We start from the raw sequence: 17641 nt of genomic DNA, 5'->3' as shown, positions 1-17641 counted from the left end.
AGTTATCCCACTCCACAAAGGGGGACCCATCACTGATCCAGGGAACTATCACCCCATTAGCCTGAAGAGCCTGGTCTGTAAGGCAATGGAACATATCATTATGGAACTCATAAACAAAGACATTGGTAACCTCCAAACTCTGGACCCCACCCAGTTCGGGTTTGTGAAAGGCAGATCATGCTTCCTGAACCTGATCGACTTCTTTGAAGCAGTCACGAAAGCCATAGATGAGGGTAAGGTGGTTCACACAGCTTATCTTGATCTCATCAAGGCTTTTGACACCATTCCCCATTCTGGAATTATAGCTAAATTCACTAAACTAGGTATAAATTCCTACATCACAAGATGAGTTGCCAACTGGCTCACTGACAGAACCCACACTGTGAAAGTTGCAGACTCCAAATCTGACTTCAAACCAGTGACAAGTGGAGTACCACAGGGTTCAGTCCTTGGACCTCTTCTGTTTGGCATCTAATTTTCTGAAGTACAGGCTAACACAGAAGGCCTTTGGCTAACGAAGTTCACAGATGACTGCAAATTAGGAGCCATAGTCGAGTCCCCAAATGATGTGGACATCCTACAGAAGGGCCTCACTGAGACAGATGCCTGGTGTCAAAGTCATGGCCTCAAGCTCAGTGACAAAAAGTGCATTGTCATCCCCTTTGGTAAAAACTCTGTACCCATGAACTACCACATAGGTGGCAGTCTACTTAATGCCGAATGTGTGATAAGAGACCTTGGGACCCAGGTGGACAGTAGTTTCTCCTTTGATAATCACATTGCCACAGTAGTCAGGAAATCCTTCTACGTGGCACACCTCATTACAAAAGGGTTCTCATCCAGGAAAAAAGAGGTCATTGTTCCCCTCTACTCAACACTCATTAGACCCATTATAGAGCACAATGCCCCTTTTGGAATGTACCTCACAAGACATCTGCAGCATCTGGAAAGGCCACAGAAGTACCTCACAAAGAGGATTACTGGCCTCAAAAAGATGCCCTACACTGACCGTCTCAAAAAGCTCCAGCTTTACTCTGTAGCATATTGCCTACTCCAAGGTGATCTCTGCCTAATGTATAAAGCTATGTCAAACCCAGAGCTATTGGACATGCTACACCTAAAGAAATCCCAATCCCTCCGAGCTACACGCTCTAGGGACCTAAACCCTGTCACCACAATAAACAGGACATGCTGGAGGGATAGATTCCTGTCCCAGAGACTTCCTATACTTTGGAACAAGCTACCTATGTATGTCAAGCAAAGTCCCTCATTACCACTCTTCAAGAAAAGTCTTGATGAGTGGATGGGAAATAGGAAATACACCCCAGGGATCACATCTGTGGCTCTGCTCGACAGGGGCACAGGAAAATAACTTTCTTGGGTGGCGTAAGCTAGGGAACCTTTTTGGCTACGCTTACTTAGGCCCTTGGGCCGATAGCCTATTACCTACCTATGAACCTGTGAACCTATGAACAAGCTACATGGTCCTCCATGCATACTTTAACAAAGCATTGCAAACTGGATTCCTGTTAGCTTTGCTGGGACCATTCTCCAGGGACTCCAACATCTGTATTCTTCACCCTCCCAGGTTGGATAGGCTTTGGCAATCAACCTATATAGCCTAAAAGCTACTACAGCAGTGGGAATGATGAACATTGTACAGTTGCGTAAGTTGCACTTACCCATGACAGTCAATGTTTGAATTTCTCACTGCTGCAGTAGCTGCACCCACCCTCCCCTCCCCTACTCTGGTATATAGTTGTAGTTGGGATATAAAGTAGAGTTTTCATGTGTTTTTGCTTTGTATTTGTTATTGTTTCTTTGATCGTTGGGTCAGGATTGTTATGCTTTTCTCGATCTCTCTCTCTGTCTGTCTGTCTTTATAGGCAATAAAGTCATAAAGATTTCTTCACTCTGACTGATGATTTCCCTTCTTTAGGCTGACCAAGCAACAGTCAGAGTGAAGATATGGGGGGGGTAGCCACAGCTTTGTGAAGCTACCTTGTTTTTCTCTTGGCAGGAAAACAACCTATATAGCCTAAAGGCTACTGCAGCAGTGAGGCATTCATACATCTACTGCTATACGCAAGTGTAACTTAGAAAACTATACTTTATGCTGAATACCTTACATAATTGTAAAATCTAAAAATGTTATATATCTTTTATTTTTTTACTAAGGCTTTCACTACATACGAGTTCACATACCTGGTGCAACAGAGTCAGTGGTAATGAGAACCGATTTGATCTGTGCTTTATGTGCTTCACCACTGAGAGAGGATGTGAAATTCAGAGTACTTGGAGGTATGCATTTTTATGATTTTTATCTTCCCTAATATTATTTTTTTCCTGGATCTTTTATGAAACACTGACAAATAAACTGCAGAATCCAGGTAAATCAGAAAAAAAAATTATAAAACTAGCAGTCTTTCAAAATATGGGTCATTATACCATGACAAAGTTTTTCCTGCTGGAGTGGGGGGCTCACTAACTTATATATACCAACTGAAGCCGCACAACCTTGGAGAAGATGGCATACCATTTCTATCCTACAAAAATACTTTATTAAACTACAGTATTCCTTATTTTATCAGATTGCAGATTTATTTTGTTTGTCCTGATGAACTGTAGTTTGTCTGCTGATTGATCATTGTTTACATTTTTTATATACTTCTGAAGCTTTGGACTTTTGTATTTAAATCATCCAGCCATTGTATACAAGTCTGCCATTTCATGATTATTTGAAAGTACTGATCATTGCATTTATTTGTTTGGTTTACATTTTCAGCATTTCTTTACCACAATGTAGTTTTACTTCTGTGATTTTCATTTTTATTTTTACTTTTATGTTTAATTCATGATGTCAGAAGTCAAATGATTCTTTGTTGGTTTAAAGGGGATGATGGGCATACTTTTTCTTATAAACAATGATGAAGCTTTAGGTGAAGCCAGTTTGTTAGTACATATTCCAAAAAAAAAGTTTTATTTCCTTCACTTAGTGTTGGAATTTTTTATTGGATTGGTTATTTATTCCATACACTGAGGATAGAATACCCTTCAAATGGAGTTTGATGCTGAATTATATTGCACAATAGTGTGGTGGCTCTCACGGAAGTGACTAACAGTACTAACAGGCATGTCTAGGACCACTAGGCACATCAAATTCTAAAAGCTATGTGTAATATCTAGATGAACGTGTTGCTACAACAGTGGATATTAACAAGAAACAAGGAATCTGGGCTGATCTCCTTAAAAGAATTACCTGAGGTAGCAGGTAGATTTGATGTTGTCCTTTTCATTCTTCCTCATCACTGGGTCTACGATCCTATCTTTGGATCTAGCTTGGCTGCATTATTCAAGACTTCTGGTCAGTTCCTCATGCTTCTGCCTTTACCCATAACCCCTAGGGCATTCCTAACTTCCCAGATCTTGTTTGCCGCCATTCTAGTCAGACGGAAGAGCCAGCCTCTTATTAGAGATTATTAACATAAGTGCCTTTTTTCACCTTTTGGTGAATTTTTTCTTATTACTATTTTGATATAGTTGTGCCTTCTGTGGAAGGTTGGGCTACTGGTGGCTGGCAACAATCGAAAAACTCAAATGCTGCCATTCAATGGATCCGGAGTGGTCCCCCTGGCGGGCGAAGCTAAAGGGAAAAAAAGAAAGAAGAAGAAGAAGACTATTTTGATATAGTTATCTTTTTCCTCCTCCCTTTTGAGGAACTTTGTTGTTTACTTTTTCAGTGTGTGTGTTCTTTCAAATTGTAGTTTGTTAGGCTTTAGTATTATAGGTAGAATTTAGTGATTTAGTATTTGTAGTTAGAATTTAGGAGTTTTAAAGTCATGCTTTAAGCTAAGTTTTCACTGGTGACAGGGACAAGCTTGTTTTTGTAGCTGCAGTTCTCTATATGCGAGTGTGTGTGCTTAAGTTTTTTCTATCTGTCAATACTTTTAATACTAATTCTAGCATTAATTTTTGCATAAAATTTTAACTTATACCTTATGCAATTTTAGACGAATCTGCATATATTTGTATTGCTCTTTTACTATATACCAAGTGTGGGTTTTTCTTTGAATGTACAACTTATATTAGTATTTTAACTTATGACTGCATTCTGGGCGGCCACAGTGGTGCAGCGGTTAGGGTTGCTGCCTCACAACAAGAGGTTCTCTGGTTCGATCTTCGGCTGGGCACCTTCTGTGCGGAGTCTCCATATCCTCCCTGTGGTCGCATGGGTTTCCTCCGGGTGCTCTGGTTTCCTCCCACATCCTAAAGACGTGCTCCAGGTGGATTGGATACTCTAAATTGGCCCTAGGCGTGAGTCCATACATGTGTGTGCCTCCCATGGAAGGTTGGGCACTGGGCTAGCAACTCGACACCATAAAAACCCCACTGCCAATCATGAGCAGACAGGTGATCCGCTTTGGCGACCCCTAACCGGGAAAAAGCCGAAAGAAGAAGAAGAACCTATGACTGCATTCTCCTATATTTTCCATATTTTACCATAATTGTAATTTTAAATGTCTGTATTTTGAACATGCTATAGATTGAATGTAACCCCTGGCCTCCACTGAAAATTAGTTAACCACCCAGTCGGACCAACCCGGTAAACAAATGTAAAATAAATAAAATAAATACTTTCTCTTTGCAAAGGTTATTAGCGTTTATTGGAAACTTATCTTTGTTAAGGTTTATACTGCATTTTGCTATGCATTTATAACTGGACTTTATAGTTGTTGATATTGTTGTATCACTTAGGACTATGTAAGACAAGAAAGAAAAGACCACTGGGTTCAAAAAGTGCACTTCTTGTGGGTATAAGATACTAAACTCTGATGCCCACAAGAAGTGCGTATATTGTTTGGGAGTTGTCCATTTGGATACTCATTGTTCCATCTGTAGCACCTTAAATCCGAGAGCCCTCTCGGATCAAAGAAATAAATTAATACTTAAAGGAATGTTGCCTGCTGGGGCTCAAACCCCACCAAACAGGCGGTCTCAGAGCTGAAAAAGAGACATCACTGGTCTCCTTCTTCCTCCTTCCATCCTCGAAGCAGAGGAGAGTTTCATATCCTAGCACTAGCTCTCCTATTCAACCTGCCTCTGCTCTAGATCATAAGGCCCTGGATCTGACAGCTGGAGGTTATTCACTGGATCTAACTTTACAAGTAGTGTCTCTGACTCTACCAACAAAGATTTTCCAAACACCCACCAAGCCTTCAAGACTGCTCTCCTCAACCTTGTCTAAGTCTTCAAGAAGCCACTCCAATTTAGATATGGACAGAATGATGGAGATTTTTTAGAGCTCAAATTCAGATGGGGGTCATTCCAGCTCTGGTATGTACCAGATCCATAAGCTCTCCTCTTAGACAGAGATTATCTCCTTCTCTGATCCGACAACCAGCTTTGGTGCCCAAGGATCCTAGATCCCTGAGAGGTACATCATCAGATTGGAAGAAGTCCCTTCCTTTGGATCTGACAGTCACCCTGACCAGTTCTGCTTAGTTGTCTTCGGATCTAAGAGGTCTGTGCTGGGTCTGAGGGGCAAGCTTCAGCTCTGGTTTATTCGGTTCCATCCCTTCCCCTGGGTGCCTCGGCCCTACAGAGCTTGGGTCTAATTCTCTCTGGACAGTGCAGATCCGGGGCTGGCCCCAACTTCCTTTCCTTGGCTGCTTTGGCTCTGAGAGGTGGAGGAGAGGTCTCTCTGGGTCTCCAGGTCCATCAGCATTCTGGGTTGTAGAAAGGATTTTCTCTATAGCTGGAGAACCGGCCTCTTGTGTCTTGGCTCCTACCCCCACCCTTCTTCTGCTTTGAGCTCTGAGTCCATGTTTTCTGCTCTGTTGGGTCAGCCAGTCCCAGAAGGCCTCCATCCTTGCTACCCACAGGGACTCCCTTCCTCTTCTGATACATCCACAGACTACCCTACTGAGGAGGTCCCTCAGAAAAGGATGTGAAAAAGGAGGCACATAGACTCCCTGAAGGAGTCTCTCATGGAGGACTCAGACGAAGGATCCCCCATGATAACCACCTGATGATGTTTCTTCAGGGACATCTTAGAAATCCTTAGACAAATAGGTGGCTGGTCCTCCCAAAATCTTCTCCAGAGAGACTGTGTTTCTGGACGCCTTTGGGGCTGGCCATCTACATCTTGGGTGACCCCCCCCCGGCAGATAAGCTTATCAACCTTGTCTCCTGCTGGGCTTGGAAGGAGTTGGACACTGTTGAACTGGTACCCAAATGCCTGGATAAGTTTCTATCCCTGCCTGCAGACTGACAGTTCTGGAGCAAAGGAGTTGTAGTGGATGCCATAGTTGTGGCAGCAGCTATGAAAAAGGAGTTAGCGGAACAGAGCTCCACCATCCATCCATTGAACAAGGAGTCCAGAGCAATGAACAGATTTGGGAAGTACATTTATGCCTCAGCTACTTTCACGTTGAGGTCATTGGACTTTATGGCCCATTTCACATGTTTGCAGAGAGATTTGATCAAAGAACTTTCAGATTCTGTCACTTAATCCATGTCAGCGGAGGGTCTTAAGAAGTTTTCTCTGCAACTGGCCACTCTATCTGTCGCTAATTCATTAATCAGTCTTATTTCCAATGCAGCGGAAGGTACCTCTCGACCAGCCGGCTCAGGCATAGCCATACGGCGTCATGCCTGGATGAGGCACTGCGATTTCATGAAATCCTTTAAGACATCTTTTGTTAATGTTTCCTTTAATACCTTATCTATATTTGGGCCAACAGTAATGAAATGCTTACCCACAGATAGATGCTTATTCTGAGAGCTATAGACATAAGTGATGGTATCTGTAAGCCATTTCGACAAGGTGACCTTTGAAACTGAAGTACCTTTCCTACTTTCTGAAAAGGAGACAATAGTTGATCCGATCTTCTAAATTCTTTGGTCCTATGTAAGTAAAAATGTAGCTGTCTATGTTAATCCAACTGGTGAAGCTTGTATTCTGCCTTGTTGCTATGATTAGGGAAAAATACAGGCAACTTGATAGACTGATTCAGACTGGCCTCAGAGCAAACGTTTGGCAGAAAGGACAGATTTGTTCTGAGGGAAACTCTGCCTTTATGAACAATCAGGTGGGGGGACGGATAGACAGAGCTTGGAGTTCTGAAACTCTCCTAGCAGAGGTAATGGGTATCAAGAAAATTGTCTTCCAAGTTAAAAACTTCAGAGAACAAGAGGAGGCTGATTCGAATGAAGGAAGTGTCAAGGACGATAACACCAAATTGAGGTCCCACGGGGGTGGCAGTTCCCTTAAAGGGGGTCTTAACAGGAATATGTCCCTGAGGAAAGCTTTGCATAGTTTATGGGGCATTACATTAGAACCCATATTTCCTATGTGGTAGTTAGATATGGCAGCCAATTGTACTCGTATCGTGCCTGCCACTGCACCTTGATTAAAAGTTTCTGTTAAAAATTCCAGGATAGTAGATCTAGGAGCTGTAAAGGGATCTATGTGGTTTTTGCCACCCCAACAATTAAATCTTTTCCATTTGCTTGCATAGAGTTTCCTGGTTGTATTCTTGTGCGATGAAACCAGAATGTGTTGCACTGCCAGGGATAGTTCTAGAAGCCTGGCTAAGATAGGAAGTGGAGTAGCCAAGCTGTCAGCTTGAGGCTTTGAAGCAAGGACTGGAGCATTCCTGACTGATGAGTCAGAAGATCTGGTATTGGGTCCAGGATCCAAGGCTCCTCTTAAAGATGGGGCCAAAGAAAGGGGAAACCATATATGACGAGGCCAGTAAGGAGCAATGAGAATTAGCCTGTGACTCAATGATCTGGCTTTCTGGAGAACCTTAGGGATTATTGGAAACGGGGGGAAAGGCATATAGAAGTCCCGGGGGCAATCGTAAGTGCATCCCTTGGTGACTCTCCCAGAGGGGGGATTAGGGCAAAGTAGCTGCTGCATTTGGAAGTGACGGGCATGGCAAAAAGGTCGCAGCAAGGCTGGCCCCACTTATGAAAAATTTGGTTCGCAACTTCCTAATTCAGGCACCACTCGTGAGGCATAAGAATAGCTCTGCTCAGCTTGTCTGCTATTATGTTGGGTTTCCCCGGAATGTGCATTGCAGTCAGAAAGCATTGAGAAGAAATCACCCATTGCCAAACTCTCTGAGCCTCCCGACAGAGGGGATATGATCTAGTTCCCTCTTGTTTGTTGATGTACCACACCACTGACATATTGTCTGTTTGTATTGCAATAGTCCCTATTGGAAAATAGTTCTGGAATGTTTGCAATGCCAGAAGCACTGCCCTCAGCTCTAGGACATTGATGTGCAAGTGGTACTCGTGTTGCTGCCAGATCCCTTGGACAGTCTGTCCCAGATAATGCCCCCCCCACCCTATCTGGAAAGCATCTGTGGTCACTGTAGCTACATGTTGGGGGAGAACAAATGGTCTGTCTATCATTACCTGAGTGGACTGAAGCCACCGTTGTAAGCCCTTCTTGCAGGTATTCATAATGAGAATCTTGTGTGACATGGGCAACTCCTGCTTGGACCACTGAGCGAAGAGTAGCCATTGTAATATTCTCATGTGAAGACGTGCCAGTGGAACTAGTGATGTTAAGTTGTTTATCTCACCTTCGTTCTTGCTGTTTGGGTTCGGAGCCGATCCTCGGCTCCATCTTGGCCATCTTCTATAGCTTGAGAGTTGTTTACTGGCTCAAGGCTACCCCTTATCCCAGAATGCCCAGTGTCAGCTACCCAGATCTCGTTTGCTGCTTCAGCTATGAGGTTCCTTCCTTACTGGCTCAGGCTTAGTATAATTTTTTGATATTATATACTGTTGTTTTTTTCTTGAAAGTTTGTCAAGTAATTGTCTCTTTAGTATATAGATAATATCCCTTATTCTTTTTTCACGTTCTTGTGTATTTTAGCTTTATTGACCATCGCTCCATAACTCTCAGGCCTTCTGTTCCCTTGAACTCGTTTAAATTAGAGAGTCCCCCCCCCCAGGATAGCCATTTAAATTAGAGGCTTTCCTTCTTTTCTTTAACTGTAAAAAAAAAAAAAAAAAACTCTATTTGTTCTTGTTTTTATAGTATAGTTTTTCATTATTTGTTGTGTGGTTGTTGTTTCTATAATGTCTAAAGATACTAAGGTATCTGGCTTCATAAAGTGTGACTCATGCTGTCAGAAAATGTCTCTGACAGATGGGCACACTAGTTGTGTTTATTGTTTGGGTGCTGTTCACCTGCAGAACTCCTGTTCTATATGTCATGCTTTTAGTCCAAGGGTCCTGCAGGAGCGCAAAAAAACAAATTAATCCTTTGGGGATTATTGAAGCCTCAGGATTCTCCGGCTAAAAGTACTCAGCCAGTGAAATCCCCTAAGTCTGTCAAGCCGTCGGCTCCACCGTCGGAGCCAACTCCTTTACTTGACCAACCAAGTATGTCGGTACCGGCTGGCACCGACAAGACGACTCTTCCGTCGGCTCCATCAGCTATTTCGGAGCTGTCTCGGAGCCATAAGAGACTGTGGTCGCCATCTTTGGAGTCCATCCACTCGGCACCACAGTCAACTTTATTACAGAGTGAACGTAGCCATCATTCTTCCCACTCCTCTTGATCCCCTAGATTATCAGATCATGATGTGGAGAGAGTAGTAAGTAGGTTGCTTAAGTCACAGGCACTGGCAAAATTTCTGTCCAGCCCACCTCAACAGGTATCGGCTCCATCCGCCTCTATTTCTATTCCTCCTTCGACTACTTTTAGCTCGGAGCCGGAGACAATGGATCCGCAGGCAGTAGTACCATCTGCGCTGATCATTATTTCTCCTTCGATTCCGACATCGGCTCCGATTACCTCGATTATGCCTTCTATCGAGGGATCTGGGTACCGAGACTCTCTCATCGGCTCCGAGGGGAGGAGTGGCATCAGACCCTTGTCTGACCCCGTTCTCCCCATTGGAGCTTCGGCGCAGGTGAGCTCGGCTCCAACATCGGCCTCGGAGTCGTCACCCTCGACGCGGAGAAAAACTCCAGTTTCTTTGGAGCTGGAGCTTTCTCTGCCTAGAGGTCCGGACACCTTTGAGGTCATGCAGAGTGTGCTGTCCCCCGAGACAGCTCTACTGCCAGCTCCATCAGCTCCCCCCACCCCGTGGTGTCTGTGCCAACCTCTACTCCTCCTCCAGATCCCAAGCGTAGGAAACCTATGCCCCAGGACACCCCATTGGGTGATCCCTCTTCTTCTCAAGCCTCCCCTGATCACTTTGAGGAGCCTTCCCGGAAGAAGAAGTGCAAGAGGAAGCACATAGACTCCCCTGAGTCTGTCACTTCAGATACAGACATGGATGAATCGGAAGGGTCCCCAAGGTCTCCCTTAGTAGATGTTTCCTTTTCGGACATCCTTGAAATGCTTAGGCAGAGGAGGGACTGGACTTACCTAGCCCCTACCAAGGATGAGTCTGTATACCTGGACGCATTTGGTTCCCGACCTTCCACCTCCTGGGTATCTCCTCCTTTCGATCCACTCATGTCTATAGTGGCTTGAAAGGCTTGGTCAGCTCCAGATTCTGTGGAACCTACTCCGAGGAGACCAAATAAATTCATTACAGCCCCCCAGGACAAGAAATTCCTCTCCAAAGGTGTGCCCGTTGATGCCATGGTGGTAGCAGCAGCCACCAAGAAAGAGTTAGCAGAGACCTCTTCATCTGTTCATCCTCCGAACAAAGAGTCTCAGATGATGGACAGATATGGAAAGTGAATGTTTGCTTCAGTGACCTTTTCAATGAGGTCTCTGAATTATCTGCCATTTTACACGTCTTCAAAGGGATCTCCTGAAAGATCTTGGAGATACCCTTAAAGATCCTACAGCTGAGGGAGCACCAGCCAAAGTAGCTTCTCAGGTTGCGACTCTTAATTCCATAGTTAACTCCTCCATGAGGCTGATTTTCTATGCAGCCGATGGAGCGAGCAGAGCCACAGGGACAGGTGTGGCTCTCAGGAGACATGGCTGGATGTGGCTGTGTCAGTTTGCACAACCCTTTCGAGCATCCTTCACCAATATTCCCTTTGATGGCTTTTTTCTCTTTGGGCCTCAGGTGAAAGACATGTTGACCAGGTGTGAGCAGGAAGGCAAGACTCTCTCTGCTGTGGGAGTCCATTTTTCCACTCCTTCCAGACCTTATCCCAAGGGTCAGAAGAGCAGAAAGATGTGGTTCCGAAAATCCCAGGGACCCTTGCCTGACACACGTGGTGATTTTTCCCCCAGGGGCAGAGGGGGAAACAACAATAACAGATGCCGCCTTTGTGGCAGAGGGGGACCGCAAAACCAGGGTGACAGAGAAACTTTCTCTGCCAAACCCTTCCAGCATCCCTGAAGTGTTGCCCGACTGCTGACCTCTGGAGGCAGTTGGGGGAAGACTTTCGCTGTACCCAAAAGCCTGGCAAAATAAAACAAGAGACAGATGGGTACTATCCATCATATCCGGAGGTTACAAAATTCCCTTCAATCAATCCCCCATAGAATTGAAAAAGCCCATCCCAGATGTCCCACCCAATCTAAGGGATCAAGCAGTCACAGAAGTTTCAAGACTGCTAGAAAAAAGAGCCATTCAAGAAGTCCCCGCAGACCAACTAGGATCCGGAACTTACTCAAGATTCTTTTTAGTACTAAAAAAGACAGGGGACTGGAGACCAATACTGGATCTCAGCAGATTGAACAAATCGGTACAAAAAGAAAAGTTCCGGATGGTGACACTGCAGTCCATTTTCCCTTTTCTGGGTCAGGACAATTGGATGTGCTCCACAGATCTTCATGACGCGTACTACCATATCAAGATGGACAGACCCTCCAGGAGATTTCTTCGCTTCCGGGTAGGGGCCAGTCATTACCAGTTCAAACCTCTGCCCTTTGGTCTCACCTCAGCCCCCAAGGGTGTTCACCAAGTGTATGGCAGTAGTCATGGCTCACCTGAGGTGTCAAGTATTCCAGGTGTTTCCCTATCTAGATGACTGGCTCCTGACTGCTACCACCAGGCGCCAACTCTTAGAGGCACGGAATTATACAATCACATCATGCACTCAACTATGCATTACAGTAAACTTTGAAAAATCTGCCTTGTTGCCCTGTCAGTCTATTACATACATAGGAGCAGAATTAAACACAAAAGAAATGTTTGCAAGATTACCACAGGAAAGAGTTTCCACTATTTGTCAACAAGTGTTAATTCTAATGCAGAGCATAAGGGTTCAAGTCAGACATGTCCTCCAAGCTCTAGGCTCCATAGCAGCTGCAATTCTTCTTGTCCCATTAGTGCGTTTCCACATGAGAATCCTTCAGTGGCTTCTTTTCACTCAGTGGTCTTTCCAGAAACTACCGATGTCCCACATGATCCTGATCACAGAAACATGCAAAAGACACCTTTCTTGGTGGATGGTCTCCCCACTAGTAATTCAGGGCAGACCCTTCATACAGCCCCTTCTGGTAGCCACAGTGACCACGGATGCCTCCCTAATAGGGGGGGGGGCATTATCTAGGCAGGACAGTCCAAGGCACTTGGCAACCTCATGAGTACCATCTGCATATCAATGTCCTAGAAATGAGAGCGGTTCTCCTAGCGTTGCAAGGCCTTCAAGACTCTCTTCCTTCCGGGACCATTGCAATCCAAACAGACAACATGTCAGTGGTGTGGTACATCAACAAACAGGGTGGGACCAGGTCTTACCCCTTATGTCGAGAAGCACTCAGACTGTGGCAGTGGGCGATTTCCTCCCAATGTTTTCTGATAGCAACGCACATCCCTGTGAAATCCAACGTTATAGCAGACAGGCTCAGCAGAGCTATCCTCATGCCTCAAGAGTGGTCTCTGAATCAGGAAGTTGCGGATCTTATCTTCCGCAAATGGGGACAGCCTTGCTGCAACCTATTTGCCACTCCTCTCAACAACAAATGCAGCAGCTACTTCTCCCTACTTCCTCTTCCATGTCATATACTCAGAGTTGCTCTAGTCCACGATTGGCCTCAGGGACTTCTTTATGCTTTTCCCCCTTTTCCCTTAATTGCAAGACTCATACAGAAAGCAAAATTGTTGGGTTGCAAAATGATCCTCATTGCCCTATATTGGCCTCAACAAATATAGTTCCTGTTCCTACACCTCCACCTCCTGGATCAACCATGGATTCTGGACCCAGTTCCAGATCTTCTGATTCACTAATCAGACGGGTTGCACCAGTCCATTCAAACTCTCCAGCTCACAGCTTGGTTACTCCACTTCCAACCTTAGCCAGGCTTCCCAATATCTCCCCAGCAGTCCTTGATATTATTGTTTCCTCACATAAGTCTACTACAAGGAAAACGTATGCTAGTGAATGGAAACGGTTTTCTTACTGGGCAGAATCTAGAAATTTGTATCCTTTCTCAGCCCCAATCCATGAAACTCTTGAATTTCTAACACAGCTTTTTCAGTCTGGTGCAGCTTCCGCTACCATTAGAGTACAACTAGCTGCCATTTCTAAATTTCATATCGGTATGTTTAATTCTAGCATAATGTCTCATAAGCTCTGCAAAGCCTTTATGAAAGGAACATCTCTTCTTAGACCCCCAGTTAGAGATCCTCCCCCTCCTTGGGATCTCAATTTAGTCTTAGTCTCCTTAATTTTGCCTCCCTTTGAACCGGCAGCATCATGCTCTTTAAAATTTCTTTCTTGGAAGACACTTTTTCTGGTTGCTATTACTTCAGCTAGACGTGTCTCAGAACTTCAAGCACTATGTGTTCGTCCTCCTTACCTGGTGTTTCACAAGAACAGAGTTTCTCTGAGGACCAATCCATCCTTTATTCCTAAAGTCTGCTCAGAGAACAATTTAAATCAATTAATAGATCTCCCAGTTTTCTTTCCTAATTACAGCAACAAGGCAGAATACAAGCTCCACCAATTGGATGTACACAGACAATTGCATTTTTACCTCCATAGAACTAAGGAACTAAGAAAGTCAGACCAGTTATTTCTTTCTTATGCTTTCAACAAACAAGGTCTTCCAGTTTCTAAAGTGACCTTATCCAGATGGTTATCTGATGCTATTGCCTTTATTTATCACTTACGAGATAAAGAGCTACCAGCTAAACCAAAAGGTCATTCCACTAGAGCATTAGCCACCTCTGTAGCGTTTCAGTCTAGGTTGCCCATAGACTCAATCTGTGCAGCTGCCACTTGGGCAAACCCCCACACTTTTATCTCTCATTACAAGGTAGATATGGTCTCCCGGAGCAGAGCTTCCTTTGGTTCTACTGTTCTGAAGAGTTTGTTCCAATGAGCCACCCAGGAATTTAAGTGCTAGGGACGCTGTCCCAAACAGCAAGAATGAAGGCAAGATAGACAACTTAACATAAAGAAGTTATGTACCTACCATAACATTCCATGTTAGTTGTCTTCATCTCGCCTTCCTTCTTGCGTCCCTCCCTCCTTCCCCCTTCCCAGAGGATTGTGAGGAGTTCCCTTTTGTTTTCACTGGCTGAGCATCTTTTATTACTTCACATGCCAGGTAAATCTATAACTCTTTCCTTGTTTAGGTGTATTGGACAACCAGTTTTTGTAACTGGTTACTCTACTAATGTCTAGTTTGCGCTATCACAAACGAGATCTGGGTAGCTGACGCTGAGCATTCTGGGATAAGCGGTAGCCTTGAGCCAGTAAACAGCTCTCGAGCTATAGAAGATGGCCGAGTTGGAGCCGAGGATCAGCTCCGAACCCAAACAGCAAGAAGGAAGGTGAGATGAAGACAACTAACATGGAACATTATGATAGGTACATAACTTCTTTTTATTGCAGCTGCCATTGAACCCAGGACCTTGAGGACAAATCTTGCTTGTACTTTTTTCTTCCTGAGTAATATTGACACTTGACTGTGTAATGTTTCAACTCTTTCATGTAGAAGTTTTGCCATCATGTCTTTTGTGTTTAAGTCTGCCCCTATAAAGGTAATACGCTATGATGGCAACAAGGCAAATTTGCCTAAATTTATAGTAATGCCCAGCTCTGAGCAGAGAATGGTGGTGTCTCTTGTCCTGGTTAGTAGATGCTCAGTTTTTGGGGTCAGGAGCCAGTCATCTAAGTATGGAAACACCCGGAATCCTTGATGCCTCAGGTGAGCCGTAACTACTGCCATGCATTTGGCAAACACTCTGGGGCTGTAGTGAGACCAAAGGGCAGAGCTCTGAATTGGTAATGACTGTCTCCCAGACGGAAGCCTTCATTCTTGTATCTCACCCTTCCTTCCCCCTTCCTGGAGGATTGAGAGGAAGTTACAAATTGGCTGTCATTCCCTGATTACCTTCATGCATTTAAGAATTTTTCTTTGGGCAGCACATCTGTTACAGTTATTTACTGATTGGCATTTAGTTATTTAGTGATTAGTTTCTCAAATGAGATCTGGGGAACAGCCACTAGGCATCTTGGGATAGGTTGTAGCCTCAAGCCAGTGAAAGCTCTCGAAATATAGTATGCGGCCGAGTCAGAAGCGATGCTCGGTTCTGAACCCAAGCAACAAGAATGAAGGTGAGATCATGGACAACAAACATGGAACTTTATTGTAAGTACATAACTTCTTTTTTCAGTTGTTGGGGCCAGCCTTGCTGCGATCTATTTGCCTCTCCCCTCAACAACAAATGCAGCGAGTACTTCACTCTGATCTCCCCTTAGGGTGAGTCACTGAGGGATGCTCTTGTCCACAATTGGCCCCTGAGACTTCTCTATGCTTATCCTCCTCTACCTTTGATCCTGAGTTTTCTTCAGAAAGCAAGCAGGTTGAAAAGCTCAGCCATCCTCATTGCCCAATTTTGGCCTTGTCAGGTGTGGTTCCCCTTTCAATGGTCTCATCTCAAGTATCCTCCATGGATTCTGGAGCTCACTCAAGATCTCTTGTCTCATCTGTCAAAACTTAATCACTGTAATCTCCACTCCTTCAAACTGACTGCATGGTTTCTCCAGTTCCAGTGACTGTTAGATAGTCCAGGCTTGCCTTTCCAGTCTGCGATATTGTTTTGACCTCCCAGAAATCTTCTACCAAAAAGGTGTATAAGAGTAAGTGAAAAAGATATGGGGTTACAAAGAGAACACTGACCCTTTTTCAGCTTCAGTCCCAGATATACTACTTTTACTTAGTCATCTTTTCAAGCAAGGGGCTAGCTTTTCTACCATCAAGTTACAGTAAGCAGCTATATCTAATATTCACAGAGGAAATCAGAACCTTTCCTTGTCTGCTACCAAATTATGTAAAGCCCTCATAAAGGGAGTTTTTCTTCTAAGACCTCCCATAAAATAACCTTCTCCACCTTGGGATCTCAGCTTAGTTCTACAAGATTTGACTCAAAAACCCTTTGGACAGGCAAGCAGTTGCGATCTGAAATTTCTGTCTTGGAAAACTATTCTGTTGGTAACTATTACATTAAAAAGAATTTCTGAATTACAAGCATTATCAGTGAAACCTCCTTATATCATCTTCCATAAAGACAGAGTGCCCTTATGAACCAGTCCTTCCTTTATGCCAAAGGTAGCCAACGAAGCCAATCTTAACCAATCCATTCAACTTCCAGTATTTTTTCCTAATTTTTCTAACAATGGTGAATATATACTACACTTCTTGATGTTCATTGACAATTACATTTTTATCTTCACAGAACAAAACAATATAGGAAATCTGATCAGCTTTTTGTGTTCTTTTTCTCTAATTGTCTTGGTACAAGCAATTTCAAAGATCACCCTAGCTAAATGGATTACAGATTGAATTTCATTGCTATATCACCAAAGAGACTTAGATTTGCCTTGTCCAGTTAGATCCCATTCTACCAGAGCCATGCAAATTTCAGCCACCTTTTCTTCCAGATCTTTAGTTGATGGCATTTGTGCTGCAGCCACTTGGTCCAAGGTATATACCTTTATTACACATTACAAACTGGACATTATCTCTAGAAACAGAGCATCCATTGGTACAACAGTGCTCTGGCATATCCTTCCATGAAAGCCACCCAAGAGTTATGTAGCTGGGGACTCTGACCCAGTGATGAGGATGAATAAAAAGGACAATATCAGCTTTAAAAGTTGTGTAATTACCATAACTTGGCATCTGTGTTGTCCATTTTCATTATTCCTCATCTTTCCCCCATCCATCCCCCCTTCCAATGCTCCTGGAATATTTCCTAGATAACATAAGAACTCTCAGGCTCCTGGTTTGAGCCTCTTCAGGAAAGCTTTGCTTCTAGAATCTCTAGGCTATTGAGGTAAGATGTATAACTATTAATGAAGCAAACATAATCTGAGGACTTGGGGATGCCCTAGAGGGTTATGGGTAAAGGGAGGAGCATGATGCATGGATCAGACGTCTTGAGTAATGCGTCTGAGTCAGATCCAAGGACCGGATCCTAGATCCAGTGGTGAGTGAGAATGAAAATGGACAATAAAGATACCAAATTATGGTAAGTACATAACTTTTAATTAATAGTAATCAGAGGCAAGCATCTGTATAACTCAGGCTCACTGACATGATGGCAGAAGTCAGTGTAGAATCCAGTGTTTATGCTTCCAGAGGAGTCTGGGAGATTTTCATGTGAAAATGAAACAGCAAGACTAGAATGTCCAGCTCAAGACAGGCTCATTGATTCATTTAGATCCTCAGTGGTAAAAAGGTCTT

The 17641-nt window shown here is 43.9% G+C and overlaps 1 protein-coding gene across 1 annotated transcript in view; it reads left to right on the top strand.

Annotated features, from left to right (window-relative positions):
• Positions 1 to 17641, top strand: part of MCMDC2 (minichromosome maintenance domain containing 2) — a gene marked incomplete at its 5' end in the record, with an annotated part of 2309393 nt that overhangs the window by 421430 nt on the left and 1870322 nt on the right. The window contains 1 exon segment of the mRNA XM_044067368.1: positions 2179 to 2301. Coding sequence (XP_043923303.1) covers positions 2179 to 2301 — 123 coding nt within the window.

Source organism: Protopterus annectens, chromosome 3.part1, assembly GCF_019279795.1.
Source record: "Protopterus annectens isolate FY-2018-M chromosome 3.part1, PAN1.0, whole genome shotgun sequence".
In the NCBI taxonomy this organism is placed as follows: domain Eukaryota; kingdom Metazoa; phylum Chordata; order Ceratodontiformes; family Protopteridae; genus Protopterus; species Protopterus annectens.
Note: the sequence above shows the minus strand (reverse complement) of the source record. Positions and strands in the feature narration are given on the sequence as shown.